The sequence below is a fragment of the Bufo gargarizans genome, chromosome 4 (assembly GCF_014858855.1).
Source record: "Bufo gargarizans isolate SCDJY-AF-19 chromosome 4, ASM1485885v1, whole genome shotgun sequence".
Lineage (NCBI taxonomy): Eukaryota > Metazoa > Chordata > Amphibia > Anura > Bufonidae > Bufo > Bufo gargarizans.
The window spans coordinates 479,708,729-479,723,325 of NC_058083.1; the positions used below are offsets into that span (position 1 = coordinate 479,708,729).

General features: G+C 44.8%; 1 protein-coding gene across 4 annotated transcripts in view; it reads right to left on the bottom strand.

The window, feature by feature from the left end:
• Nucleotides 1-3,259: 3,259 nt before the first annotated feature.
• HYOU1 (hypoxia up-regulated 1) overlaps nucleotides 3,260-14,597 on the bottom strand; it is a 47,839-nt gene continuing 36,501 nt past the window's right edge. For 2 of the 4 annotated variants that reach the window (XM_044291467.1, XM_044291466.1), the window contains exons 21-25: nucleotides 10,188-10,321; nucleotides 8,389-8,473; nucleotides 7,443-7,686; nucleotides 7,153-7,233; nucleotides 3,260-4,504 (exon numbers count right to left, since the gene is read on the bottom strand). In XM_044291467.1, coding sequence (XP_044147402.1) covers nucleotides 4,452-4,504; nucleotides 7,153-7,233; nucleotides 7,443-7,686; nucleotides 8,389-8,473; nucleotides 10,188-10,321 — 597 coding nt within the window. In that variant the 3' untranslated portion in view covers nucleotides 3,260-4,451. Of the gene's footprint in view, nucleotides 4,505-7,100; nucleotides 7,234-7,442; nucleotides 7,687-8,388; nucleotides 8,474-10,187; nucleotides 10,322-14,597 lie in introns of all 4 variants that reach the window. The other 2 variants (XM_044291468.1, XM_044291469.1) reach the window with 2 other exon arrangements.

Here is a 14,597-nt window from a genome sequence, read left to right on the forward strand (position 1 = left end):
ACGATTCATGTGGTCAGAGAACTTCCCCACTGCTCCATGTCGCTTTATAAAAGGTCATACATAGTTTTCATTATTCAACAGCCAGGAGTCATTTCTCTCTTTACAATCCATTGTACAATATAATCCGACTACACTCCAGTCAGCAAGGAGGAAAACCGATGAACTGCAATAAGTAGCTTCCAATTACAATGCAGTTTTGCGTTGGCAATTGTGGGAACATTCAGACGTGCCCAATGCAGAACTGCTGAAAGCCACAGCAAAAACTGCATAGCAATACAAGATTTTCTTTAGTCACTCATTGGCCTCAAACAGCTGCAGTAGTTCCAGAAAACTTACAAGAATTGCTTCTATGAACCCCCCTCAATTGCAGTAAACTGGTTTGCAGTGCTGCCCCTTTTTTCCAGTGACGTTTTAATGCATTGTGTGAATGCAATGGCAAGTTACCCCTAGCAGTGAAAATGTGAACTAAACAGCACTGTACCACTAAAGCATGTAAATACCAAGCCGCATACTGAACCCACCATAAAAAAAAAAGGACAGTGTGGTGCAAACATAAGGCTAGCTAAGCACTATGGAACAGAATTAGTTAAAAACTTAAAGGCCTAATAAGAAAAACAAAACTGAAAAAAAAAAAAAAAAACACACAAGACTCTACAGCTATAACAAGTCAATGTTTTTGCTCATATGGACTTTGTATCAGCAAAAGAAATCTGAATGGACTTTGGACCTCTTCATATAACCATTATTGGACCAGTTACACAACGCTCACCTATTTTGGCTTTGAGGCCATGTCCACACATGCCTGAAAACACATTGGAAAAGTCCACAGCAAGACTACAGCAATACCGCTTGTATTACATGCTGCAGCGTTCACCTTCATTGGAAAGGGTACAATCCGCAGCATAAATTGACTGCTAATGATTGATTGCTGCAGATTTCAAATCCACATCTCAGGCCAATGTATGCTGCAGCCTTTGTTAATTCTTAAAATCTCACCCACTTTGCTGGTACTGTATAACACTGCAGATCTGCCGCTCGAAAATCTGGGACAGCAAATGCACAGCTATTCAGTCACGTGTGGACATAGCCTTCGGATTCCACCCTTTGCACTGGACAGGGTAAAATTTGCCAGCAACTCCCAGCATTTCTGCAAGTAATTCCGCACCATTTGATGCAGACTTTGCTGCTGTGGAATACCAGTCTGACACGCTGCAGACTGTCCACTATGGCAAATCTCCAGCAAACCTGCCACATGAGTCTGTAACCAAAAACAGGAACCGAGATCTTATCAAGAATTCTATTTAAATGGATGGAGAGTTGTATACACTTTTCTACATTTCAGCGGTTCTCCCTTCAAATCCAGTATACTCACCACTCCCTATAAGCGGTAAAATGATCATCCAAGTAACTATCTTACTTATGGTAAGGGACAAAAATGTCATCCACAGGAACTCCAAATGACGTACAGAACTTCACAAGAGTCACAGATTGAATGATTAAGGCGGGAGCTACACAGGCGTGACAGACAGGTTACATGAAGAAGTTACTGAAGCTCATGCGTGGAGGCCGAGTGTAGCCCAGTACACATCAGTCACTACAAACCACACCACACACACTTAGCTCCAAAAAGAGTGAAGGGGAGCGTTGATATCTTAGGTTCTAAAAACGAGCATTTCGTTTTATTTAATTTCACTTTTAAAATGCACACATACATATTAGCCCTAACATCCAATTTGTGGAATATTGCTGAACAGAGCCAAAAAAAAAAAATGAATTTTGATGATGAAGATGCAAAAATCTAAGTGCTTCTCACCTAAGCAGGCGTCTATATTGCTGTTATGCCACCTCCTTAATAGGCATATAAATTCCACCTGCACAACAGCAGGGCTCAAAAAGCTTTATCAAACTCTTAAGACCCGTGACCCTGAAAAGGAAGGGGATGCAGTACTAGTGTAGTCTTCACAGCAGCCCTAGGCACCCGACTGGTGCAGGGGACCATTCTAAGGGGCAAGCTGCAGTTCTGGACAGGAGTGTTGCTGTAAATAAAAAAAAATAAAAGTTCTGAGACCCAGTGCTAAGCTACCTTCATTTTCAGGCAAGTCAGAGTTTAAAAAGTTGGGATAAGACCAAAGGAATGTGATAGATGAGGCAGAATACCACTTTACAGTAAAAGGTTCACCTCTGATCAAATAATACCAAGTGTCACTATGAGTTTTATTCCCTTTAACAGCTGTAGTGATCCAGTAACAGGCAGAACTTTAGATGCATATTTGCCCACAAAACAGCAATCTACTATAGTGCATACAGACTAAGGACTGATTCACAGGACCGTGGTTTGGTTCCACATCCGAGCTGCATTTTTTTTTTTGCGGCTCGGGTTCAGAACCATTCACTTCAATGAGGCCACAAAAGATGCAGACAGCACACCGTTCCGTGGCCCTGCAAAAATGATGAGTCATGTCCTATTCTTGTCAGTTTTGCAGACAAGAATAGGCATTTCTATAAAAGGGCCAGTCCGTTCCGCAAATTGCGGAAGGCACCAGTGTTTTGCAGATCCGCAATTTGGGGACTGCAAAATACAGCACGTTCATGTGAACAAGCCACAAGGGTGGTTTCATACCCTTGGAAAAATGCCATTGTATTTTTTGATGCTTTTTATAAAGTTGTTTTTTTTTTGAGCCAAAGACAAAAGATTGAACTTGAAAAGAGTTGAAAATATAAAAGAATCCACCCAGCTCGATCCAATTCTAGCTTAGGCAAAAAAAAATAAAAAAATAACTGCAATGGTATTTATAGGGCATCTGTCAGCAGATTTGTCCCTATGACACCGGCTGACCTGTTACAGGTGCACTTGGCAGCTGAAGGCATCTGTGTTGGTCCCGTGTTCATATGTGCCCGCACTACTGAGAAACACGTTTTAATATATGCAAATGAGACTCTAGGAGCAACGGGGGCGTTACCATTACACCTAGAGGCTCTGCTCTCTCTGCAACTGCCATTCGCTCTCCACTGACAGGTCCAGGCAGTGAAAAAGTCATCACACCTGGTCCTCTCAAAGTAGAGAGCAGGCACATATGAGGGCATGGCAGTTAGAGAGAGCTGAGCCTTTAGGTGTAATGGCAACGCCCCTGTTGCTCCTAGAGTCTCAATTGCATATTATAAAAACATGTTTCTCAGCAATGTGGGCACGTATGAACATGGGACCAACACAGATGCCTTCAGCTGCCAAACGCACCTGTAATAGGTCAGCCGGGTCATAGGTACAAATCTGCTGACAGATGTCCTTTAAAACTCAATGGGACTTGAAAGGAAAAAATAAAAAAAAATAAGGGGGTTCAGATACTCCCAGTAGCAAAGCAGTCCCTTTTTTCTGCAAGTAAACAGATGATCAGAGCTTCACAGCTCTGATCCATTGTCCATCATAAGCATTTAATTTGAAATTAGCATTCTTGGTGAAGCAAATTTGCGCCAACTTTCCCCACAAAAAAAGCCGCCTACTTTAGTGCATTCAGACTATGGGTGGTTTCATGCCCTTGGGAAATCACCATTGCATTTTTTTTTTTTTTAGGAAGTATTTGGAGCCAAAGCCAAGACAGAACTCAAAAGGAATGAGAAACATAAAAAAAGGAAGGAGTTTTAGTTCTCCTCTCTGCTGGATCCATCTCTAGTTTTGGCTCACAAAACTGCAATGGTTATAAAAAAAAAAAAAAAAAGTGAATCCACCTTAAGGCCAGGTAAGGGGGTCAGGTACTTCCAGCAGCATAGCAGTCCCTTTGTTCGCAAGTAAACCGATTATCAGAGCGCACAGGTTCCACGGCTGTGATCCAGAGTCGGTCATAGCTATTCAATTTCTGATGAGCATGTATGTTTCCAGTTGAAAGCGACTCCCTAAATAATTCACCTAAAAGGGACCTTGGGACAACTAGACACTGCCCTAGCGCTCAGACCCAAAGTCGAAGAAGAAAGGCAGTGCCGATCAGAAAGTTATTGCGATTGGCGAGGATTTCATGTCACAGTTAAGCATCTGAAGTGAAAGTTTTAGCACACAAAACATATTCTTTACATCAAAGCTTTTTTTTGTGTGCATTTTTCTCATGCTGGAAAAAAAGCTGCTCCACGTAGTAATATTAGGCCTGTCAGCGGTAGATTTCTATGTTGTCTCCAAAATGCTAGAGCAATTGAAATGGCCTTCCAGCACGAATTCGGTCTCTTCCTGTGTACACCCAGAGTTAAATAAAACACGACAAAACACACAAGGTAACAAAAATTCTAACATTGCTCTGACAAGACAGAAATATACATCTGAAGAACAGTTTTCTTTTTGTTTTCTTGAAAAAAAAAAAAAAAAAAAAAAAAAATAGAGTTCAGTTTGTCTGAAACCATTGGGGTCCATTACAAAAAAGTAATGTCAATAAATACAAGTGCCAGCGTGGATTGCAGGTGACACAGGGTTATAACTCGGTCTTCTGCTTCTCTTCTGAAGGTTTCTGCGTCGATGAATCTGCTACATGGCAGAACAAAAGAAAAATGGAGAGAGAAAGAACTATTAGAATTAAGTGACCGCAGAGGATTAAAACCACACCAAAACATTTCCACACGGCCCTGCCATCTGGACGAGCCCGAGAAGGAGTCGCACATTTGTAACTTTTCTCTTGCCCCAAGACAAGCGGGCAGCAGGTTTCTGACAGAATGAGCATTATAGCAGGTGTAGACTGCATTTGTCTTTAGGACAGTGCAGGACGCACCAAAAATGTGTGCGCCTCTTAGTAAGGCCTCATGCACACGGCCGTTGTTTGGGTCCGCATCAGAGCCACCCGTTTTGCCGGCTTGGATGCAGAACCATTCACTTCAATGGGGCCGCAAAAGATGCTGACAGCACTCAGTGTGCTGTCTGCATCCGTTGCTCCGTTCTGTGGCTCCACAAAAAAAAAAAAAATACATGTCCTATTCTTGTCCACGCTTTGCGGACAAGAACAGGAATTTATATTTAAGGCTGTCCATGCCGTTCCGCAAATTGCGGCATGCGCACAGACGCATAACACACCACAGTCGTGTGCATGAGGCCTAAATTTGCAGTATTTCACTTGAATTGCAGTTTAAGCACAACAGCGTATTTTTGGTCTGCATCCGACCCGCATTTTTTGTGGATTGGAAGCTGACCCATTCATTTCAATGGGTCTGTAAATAATGCAGACAGCACAACAGGTCCATAAAAAAAAAAAAAAAAGCACAGAAGTTAACCGTATTTTTGGCAGATCCATGTTTTGCGGACCTCAAAATACATACTGCCGTGTGAATGTATCCTAAAGGGGACCCTGTCAGCTCATGATACAAACTGCCCACAGTATCTTTGCAATATGCTTGTAGAGCTCCAGAAGGGACTTTTTTCCCTTTTTGAAACTTGTAAACCTGTAGAAAATCTATAATCCTTGTTCCCATTGTATGCAAGTTAGCTGCTGCAAGTCAAGGAGGCCAGCACTTTCCCTGCCCTACCGCCACCTCCTGCATTCTGATGCATGTTCCCTAGCTCAGGGAATATCATCCCCTGGCCCCCTTAGATCCTGCACAGACTCCATTTGGTCACATTTCCTGCGCGTGCTTAGTGACTGGGTGTACAGCCCCTGGCTTCAAGGCTTCCCTGCACAGCAGGAGAGCTCTTCTCTGGAACATGTGGCACACATGCAATGAAGCCTTGAAGCCAAGGGCTGCACACCCAAAGTCACTGGTCATGCTCAGAAAATGCAACCGAATGGGGCCTGTGCAGGATCTAAGGTGCCAGGGGATATCAATCCAGGTTCAAAAGGTGGGGTCGGGCAGGGAAAGTTTGACTTCGAGGGGGGGGGGGGGGGGATACTGGCCTACTTGACGCCGCTAATTCACACATGACATGGACAAGGATTAAAAGTTGAGTTCGAAAAGGGGGAACAAATGTCCCTTTTGGAGTACTGTGAGCATATTGTAAAAAGGTATTGTAAGCAATTTGTATGACATAAATGAGCTGACAAGATTCCCTTTAAAGAGGACCTTTCACCACTCCTGATGTGCCTGTTTTAATATTTTCATGCATTCCCCATGTAACAGTGCTGGAGCATCTAGTCTAATGTCTGTATATTCTGCCATTCCTTTATTATTTCTACGAAAAGTTATGAACGAATTGTTAGCAGTCTGCAGTAAGGGTACAGAGGGCTGGTAACCAATTGGGGGGGGGGGGGGGTACCTGCACAGACTGACTCTATCCAATCAGTGCTGCCATTTTTAAGAGTGGGCAGGTACACCCCCCCCCCCCCCCAAACTGGTTACCTCCCCTCTGTACCCTTACTGCAGACTGCTGGCAATTCACTCATAACTTCTAGTGCAAATACAGGAATGGCACAACATAGAGACATAAGAATAGATGCTCCAGAACGGATATTACATGGGGAATGCATGAAGCTAAAACGGGCATGTGAGGAGTGGTGACCGGTCCTCTTTAAGACTAACATGTGAAACACATTAGAAAAACCGCACCTGCCCATAGGTTGTGTCTGATATTGCAACCAGGGACGGACTGGCCATAGACTCTATAGGGGGGCATCCCAAGCCCTCCTCACAGGTAAGTAATCTGGTCTGTTGCTCCCAGAGTTAGTTCTGGTTCACTGCTGTGGGAGTTCTAGAAACAGTAGAGCACAGAATGCTCAGCCCTTTTTGTAACCCAGTGTATGGTGGCCGGTGCTTAACCAAGTTATACCCATCACAGCCATGAAAGGATGAGATAGGAATAACCCTTTAATCTCCCCTCTATCAGAATGCCTGGCTGTGAAGAGGAACATTGTGCAGTACTGTGAGTGGTCCAGAGAATAGGAAAGGAAAGGAGCAGATGGGGACTATACAGTAAGCACATGGCTGGGTCACCAAAAAGAAGGTATGGCGGTGGCCGTGTCCAAGAGCAATCTATGTAAACCAAGAAAAGGCCATTGGTATGAGGTGGGAGGATCTCTGCAGACAATCATTTTGAGAAATAGATAATCTTATTTTGTGTCAAACTGCGTGCAAAGAGCACAGATGTTGGCTGCGAGATTAACCCTTCAAATTTTCCTGCAGATTCATGGATACATACTCACAATCTTACTATGTAACCAGAGCATTAAAATTCCTCTGCATGGCCCGGATTACCTGCTTCAGAACCTTCCAATTCTAAAACCTTCTCTTCCGTTGGAGGCTCCTTTGCAGGCTCAGGTTCACTGGGTGGCTCTGCTTAAAACAGATAAATAAAATATAAATCTATACATTCTTTACAGTTCAGAGTTGGGGTATGTTCACATGTGTCCTAGAACGTTACCCTAGTGCCACTATGAGCACAGGCTAATGCACATTAAGCTTGTAATAAGGTGTGTAGGGTAGGGGGGGGGGGGGGGAGAATAGTCTTACCAGAGCATGGGAACATGGTTAGAATTGCTGCTTACCTTCCGTGCCCTCTTTTTTTTTCTCAGCACTCTCCGTTGTATTCTTCTCTCCGTTGTCCGATTTTGTGGTGTTACTTTTCGGCTTGGGCTTAGGTTTGGGTTTGGAAAACTTTGCCTTGTTTAGCAGGTACTGAATCTCCCTGTCTAAAGCTGCTAGCTTTTGCTCAATATCTTTAGACAACAAGATTGGTTTCTCGGTGGCTGGTAACTTGGCTTGCTCTGCCAGAGTTTCGTTTTTCCAGACCTGAGTACAAATTGTAGAAAAAGCAAGTTAATACAATAATAACTTCTTTGCTAATCATTTAACATCGGCGTAACAATGTCTACTTTCAGGACGACACCATAAAATTTTGCAGGGCCTACCATATCCCACGTCATCCTCAGTGATCAGGGGCGGGTTGGCCATAGACATTACAGGGAAAGTTCCCGGTAGACAGATGCCCAGGGGGCCAACCTGGGCCCTCCTCATTGCCGGCCAGTGGAAGTTTTTGGGTATGTATTTTGTGCTGCTGGTAGAATTTTGAGATGGACTGTGGTTTGTGCCTCTGTTGGGGTGATATATTGGGTGCCACAATATGGTATTGCCTGCCCTGCCTTCCATCAATTTAGACCCCACTACAAAACAGGGCCACTTTGTATTTTTTCCAGGGGGACACTAAGTTCCCAGTCCATGATCAATTTCCTCTAATAGACAGATGGGCTACCATTATGACAAATATGTATCGGTTATGTACAAGCATCAGTCCTTAGGGACTACTGTTCATCCCACCTGAAACAGATAATGGAAATAAAGAATATAGAAGAAAAAGAAAAAAGAAAGAAAGAGGGATCGAGATGTCATGTACCCCAAAATGGCACCATTAAAAGAAACAGCTTGGCCTAAAAAAATAAAAATGGTTATGGTGACACAAAAGGAAATTACTCAAATAAGAGTCACTCTTCTTACCCAGGTGTCATTAATGAGCTTTTCCAGTGTATTTAGCTCAATTTCTGTAAATATAGGATCATCATCAGGGATCATCCTCGCACTCCTGAAGACAAGACAAATGTTAAATTACGGTAGAAAGCAAAATAATTCTATGAAAAACCCAAGTAGAACGCACGAGGCTGTTACCATCAGTCCCAAAAATACTGGTAGGAAGCATGTCTGACCACCACTCCAAGCAAACTCCTCCTCAATGCGCCCAGGGGGCTTCTAGTAATTGTGGAGGTCCAACTGTGGAGACCCCAGAGATCAGACATTTAAATGTAGTGTCAGCAGGAAATTCGCTGATAAACCAGACAATTAGGGGTCGTGTACAGAGACTGACTTTTCACATCAGCGTTTTACTCTTAACTTGTAACGGGGCATGCCCCTAATCATTAATTAGACGTACCTTCAGCAGTCCTTGCGTCTGGCGGAAAAACTAGACTAGCCCCTGGCTGGAGTATTTATTTGCCAACCTTAACACCTGTTTCCAGGCGTAAATGTTCGCAAACTTGTCCGGGCCCTGGCCCAGCCCCCGCCACTCCCATGTGTTGAATGTGTCGCAAAAAAAATGGTCACACGAGCGTTCAAAAACTTGCATAAAATGTTTGTAAGTGACGCTAATGCAAATAAGCCGTTTTCATGACATTTCATGGTGACCTGTTCCCATTAACACCAATTCCCATTGATAGGTGATAAATGTCGCTCGTGAGGGGAAAAACTCCTTTATAGGGACTTATCCAGTTTTTCAAGAAATTTTAGCTATCCCACCCACCAGACCATACTTAACTGCTCCCTGCCACTTGGTTCCAGCTTCTTCGATCTAGCACTTGTAAACTTCCAACACGTATAGGGGGTCACATGTGCCAATGACTGGGTGCAGCAGTGACGTGTCCGTTTAGGAACCAGTGATATACCGCTTGGGAGATAATGGCTACATTCTATAACAAATTATTCCATATCTAATGGATAGGGGATACCTGTTCTCATGATCAGTGAGGGCCTCAGAGGTCGGACCACCACCTATGATGAGAACAAAATTCCCTGTGCACCCTGTCGGAATGGAGTGATGATCGAGCATGTGCACCACCGTTCCAAAGTCTGAGACAGACGGATATTGTACTCAGCTGTCTCCAGCAGTCCCATACTGGATGGGATAGAGCCGCGCCGTGCATGCTTGACCTGCTGCTCTATTCATTTAGGGAAAAAAGCCCCCCCCCCCCCCCCCACTTAACGTATTGGGTTCCAATAGCACCTACATTCTAGTGCACAGTATCAGAGTATAGTGTAGCATATACAGTGGCTGGAATCCAGCTAAGGGTCTATTTACACATCCGCAAAATGGGTCCGCATCCGTTACGCAATTTTGCGGAACGGGTGCAGACCCATTCATTTGCAATGGGGCCGGAATGTGCTGTCCGCATCAGTGCTTCCATTTCCACAAAAAATTAGAACATGCCCTATTCTTGTCCTCAATTACGGAAAAGATTAGGCATTTTCTATTATAGTGCCAGCGATGTGCGGTCTGCAAATTGCGAAATGCACATTGCCGATGTCAGCATTTTGCGGATCCGCAAAACACTTATGGACGTGTGAATGGACCCTAATGTGGGATATTTGAGGGGACATAATGAGCTGCAGTCTAAGCAACATCCATGGAAGCAAATATGGATGCTGCCAAGTGTCCTTTTCAGCAGGAAACCAGTCCCGCTACAGTGTATAAGGTGGTGATCATAGTACTCACTCCATTATAACTAAACGCACACCAGTTCACTTACTTCAGAAAAATAGACGAGTGATTCAGCAAACTGTCCAGAGCCGACAACTTTTCTGGCCACTTTCTTCTCTCTTCAACCTTGAAAAATAATGACTTGCACACCTTCTTAAGTTCACTTAGCTTGTCCTTAAGCTCCTGCAATAAACAAGATGCAAATGATGAACAGGAATAATTCTCATGGACACAATCCCACTTTTTGCCCTCATGCACACAACCATATTTTTCACCCACGTGCCATGTTTTTTTGCAGCTAGCACACCGACCCATTCATTTCTAAGGGGCCATGTACATTTGTATTTTTTGTGGATCAGTGTGGCTGTTCCGTAAATTAAAAAAACAACATTTCTTATTCCTAACCATATTGCGGACAAGGGTAGCTCTTTCTACTGATGGGAGGGAGAAAAATAAGAATACACGCAGAAGGAGTCTGTATTTTGCGGATCCGTTGTTTGCGGACTGGAACATACATGGGACTGTGTGAATGAAACCTTAAAGATCCGGATCTGGTACCAAGTGTTCCGGAAAAACGGATCAGGTTTCCAGGTCTGCACACGCGCAGACCTTTAAAAATGTGAACAATAAATAAAATACCGGATCTGTTTTTCCAGATGACAGATCCAGTATTGCAATGCATTTGTCACACGTATCCAGAAACAAATGCTATCCGTTTGTGTATGGATTTCTGGATCCGGCAGGCAGTTCCGGCAACTGCTGTTTTCTTTATCTCTTTGTTGATAATCGAACATTCTTTGCTTTGTTTTTTTTCTTCTAATGGGCAATGGAAATTCTATATCCGCTTCACTAGCTATGTACTTTGCCATGGCATAGGCCGATTCAAATCCATCTTCCCTGTAGTCCTGCAGAAAATGGAGCACCGACCTAATTTCTCTTCAGAATGTCAATGCCAACATTTGGATTCTGAAATAGTTTGCACAATTAATATGGTATAACACATTAGACCAGACAACAATGCAAATAAACTGGCCTGGTGACATTTCACCCGAGAGGCTTTTGGCTTCTGCAGCTTTAACATCATCGTTTCTTGATGCGGCATAGATGACCTGTCAATGCGGCATATCCAGCGAGTAGTTTTAAGGTTAAGTTGGTAATGTTTTTCTTTAAAATTGCCCACCGCTGTGTCGATGAACTGAAGAGCACATAAATGTGCTGTAAAACTCCAAAGAACGTGACAGAGGACAGATTTAGCGGTGTCAACAGTGACCAGGATCAAAGAGTGGCTACTGCAGGGCACGTACAATGCTCTCATTAAATGGACAAAATTCTGGATTTCACACCTGGTTTCTTGCCTTTCATATTACAGCCATTATCGTAACTCTGGCCTCTGCAGTCATGTATGCCGATTGTGTACGTGTTGCAAGAACACATTGCACAATGCTTCTCCAAGTGCAAGGAAACCTGCAAAGTATTCAGACACTGATGCACCGACCGACCGTTCACAGCTGACAATGTGAATTGTAACTGACAGTTCAACGCGACTCATGTCCGGCGTGCAACCACTTGGAATATTTTTTTTGCCCATCTAGTTCATTAGCTCATTTTGAATGTCCTTACTCGGGTAGTGATCTTTGATTTTTTTTCTTTTGTATTTTTGTCTCACATGCTCATTCATTGTTGGGTCATATCTTGCAAGAAATTCCACTTGACCAAGAAAACTTCCATTACTAGGATGGTACAATTTATCTGTACTACCACCTAAAGCCAAGTGGCGTTCAGCTAAATAGCCGATAACGTGGATCGCTCTGCTGAAGATAGATCACCAGTATGTTTTTTCTATTTCAAATTGCTGCATGTTGGCACTGTCATGTTTTTTGCTCACAAATATCCCTTTTTGAGTTATGCCAGTCTTGCATGCAGCTGCTCATGTGAAGCTGAATGTTAGCGTTTCTTCAGATGACTATGGATATGCTTCCATTTGTTAAATCCGTCTTTGGAGATTGCAATGTACCATTTTCCAAATCGCGCACAGCAAAAACTAAATATTTTATCTACCTGCAAAGAATACATCAGCCAAGTGTGTCAAACTTTGTCTCCAGTGCCCACTTAAAATCATTTTCAGTCATAAATGGTCTTGGAATTTTTGACTTATCCTGTAGGAATACCATATTTAGAATTTGCTTGGGTCCTCTTTTACTAACTCACTACTTTGAGCATCATGATGCTGGGTCATCGGATAAACTTTTAGTAATACAGTTTCCATGGGTAAATATGTGCTCAGCAAAGCAACAGATTCTGTAGCTTCCCCCGATTCCATGTGTTGTCTTTTCTATTGCTGGCATGGGCTTGGCAGAACTTTCCCCTTGGCTCAATTCGTCCTGTGACGTGAAGAACGTTGTTCGCTTCGGATAAGAGTCCAACATCTAGCTTTTTTTTGAGAACCGCTAAGATAAGCGAGCATTATACTTCTAAATGTCAGGTCGTTTCTTGCTCGTCCAAGCAATGAAATAATGAAAATTCTAATGTACTTCCTGATCGCTGTGTATATTATAATCTTTATCTATATAACACCAACATATTCCACAGCACTTTACAATTCACAGGGTATAGATACAGATAAACAGTCAACAAATTAAACATTTTAAAATTAAAGGCCGTTAAAATTAAAAGGGCCCTGCTCACAAGAGCTTACAATCTATGAGAAGCCTGTCACCATGCCGTCTGCCTGTTCAAACATCTGTGAGAAAATGGCTCAACGATCCTGCGTGGCACTGTAAAGAGTTCATTCTTTAAATGTCTTCCCTCTTTGATATTGCGCCATCAACTGTGAGAAGTATTATTGACAAGTGGAAGGAACCAATAACTCTCCAAACCCAGAATTCCATCCTGAATTTCTCGCGACTCCATTTCCTTTAGAACCATTGGCCCCAATCTTTCATGTCGAGCAACGGAGCTCTCATGAAATGAGCAGCTCTTATCCAGGTAACCTGCTCGGAGTGCATTGGCAACAACACGGTCAGCGATTCTATCACATGAATTCTTCACCCAAATCACAACCTCTTGCAGGCTAGGTTTCACAAAGTTTCCACGCTGACTTCTTGTCATTCTACTTTCAATGTAGTCGTTAATTTCCATACGCAAATGGTCTTTGAATGGCTTGTTTACTGCAATATCAAGAGTCTGCAGATAGGCAGCTGCATCCCAGACTAGCAGACCTCTTTGGCTGGCTGCATCCCAGACTAGCAGACCTCTTTGGCGGCTGCACCCCAGACTAGCAGACCTCTTTGGCGGCTGCACCCCAGACTAGCAGACCTCTTTGGCGGCTGCACCCCAGACTAGCAGACCTCTTTGGCGGCTGCACCCCAGACTAGCAGACCTCTTTGGCGGCTGCACCCCAGACTAGCAGACCTCTTTGGCGGCTGCACCCAGACTAGCAGACCTCTTTGGCGCCATAGCAGACCTCTTTGGCGGCTGCACCCCAGACTAGCAGACCTCTTTGGCGGCTGCACCCCAGACTAGCAGACCTCTTTGGCGGCTGCACCCCAGACTAGCAGACCTCTTTGGCGGCTGCACCCCAGACTAGCAGACCTCTTTGGCGGCTGCACCCCAGACTAGCAGACCTCTTTGGCGGCTGCACCCCAGACTAGCAGACCTCTTTGGCGGCTGCACCCCAGACTAGCAGACCTCTTTGGCGGCTGCACCCCAGACTAGCAGACCTCTTTGGCGGCTGCACCCCAGACTAGCAGACCTCTTTGGCGGCTGCACCCCAGACTAGCAGACCTCTTTGGCGGCTGCACCCCAGACTAGCAGACCTCTTTGGCGGCTGCACCCCAGACTAGCAGACCTCTTTGGCGGCTGCACCCCAGACTAGCAGACCTCTTTGGCGGCTGCACCCCAGACTAGCAGACCTCTTTGGCGGCTGCACCCCAGACTAGCAGACCTCTTTGGCGGCTGCACCCCAGACTAGCAGACCTCTTTGGCGGCTGCACCCCAGACTAGCAGACCTCTTTGGCGGCTGCACCCCAGACTAGCAGACCTCTTTGGCGGCTGCACCCCAGACTAGCAGACCTCTTTGGCGGCTGCACCCCAGACTAGCAGACCTCTTTGGCGGCTGCACCCCAGACTAGCAGACCTCTTTGGCGGCTGCACCCAGACTAGCAGACCTCTTTGGCGGCTGCACCCCAGACTAGCAGACCTCTTTGGCGGCTGCACCCCAGACTAGCAGACCTCTTTGGCGGCTGCACCCCAGACTAGCAGACCTCTTTGGCGGCTGCACCCCAGACTAGCAGACCTCTTTGGCGGCTGCACCCCAGACTAGCAGACCTCTTTGGCGGCTGCACCCCAGACTAGCAGACCTCTTTGGCGGCTGCACCCCAGACTAGCAGACCTCTTTGGCGGCTGCACCCCAGACTAGCAGACCTCTTTGGCGGCTGCACCCCAGACTAGCAGACCTCTT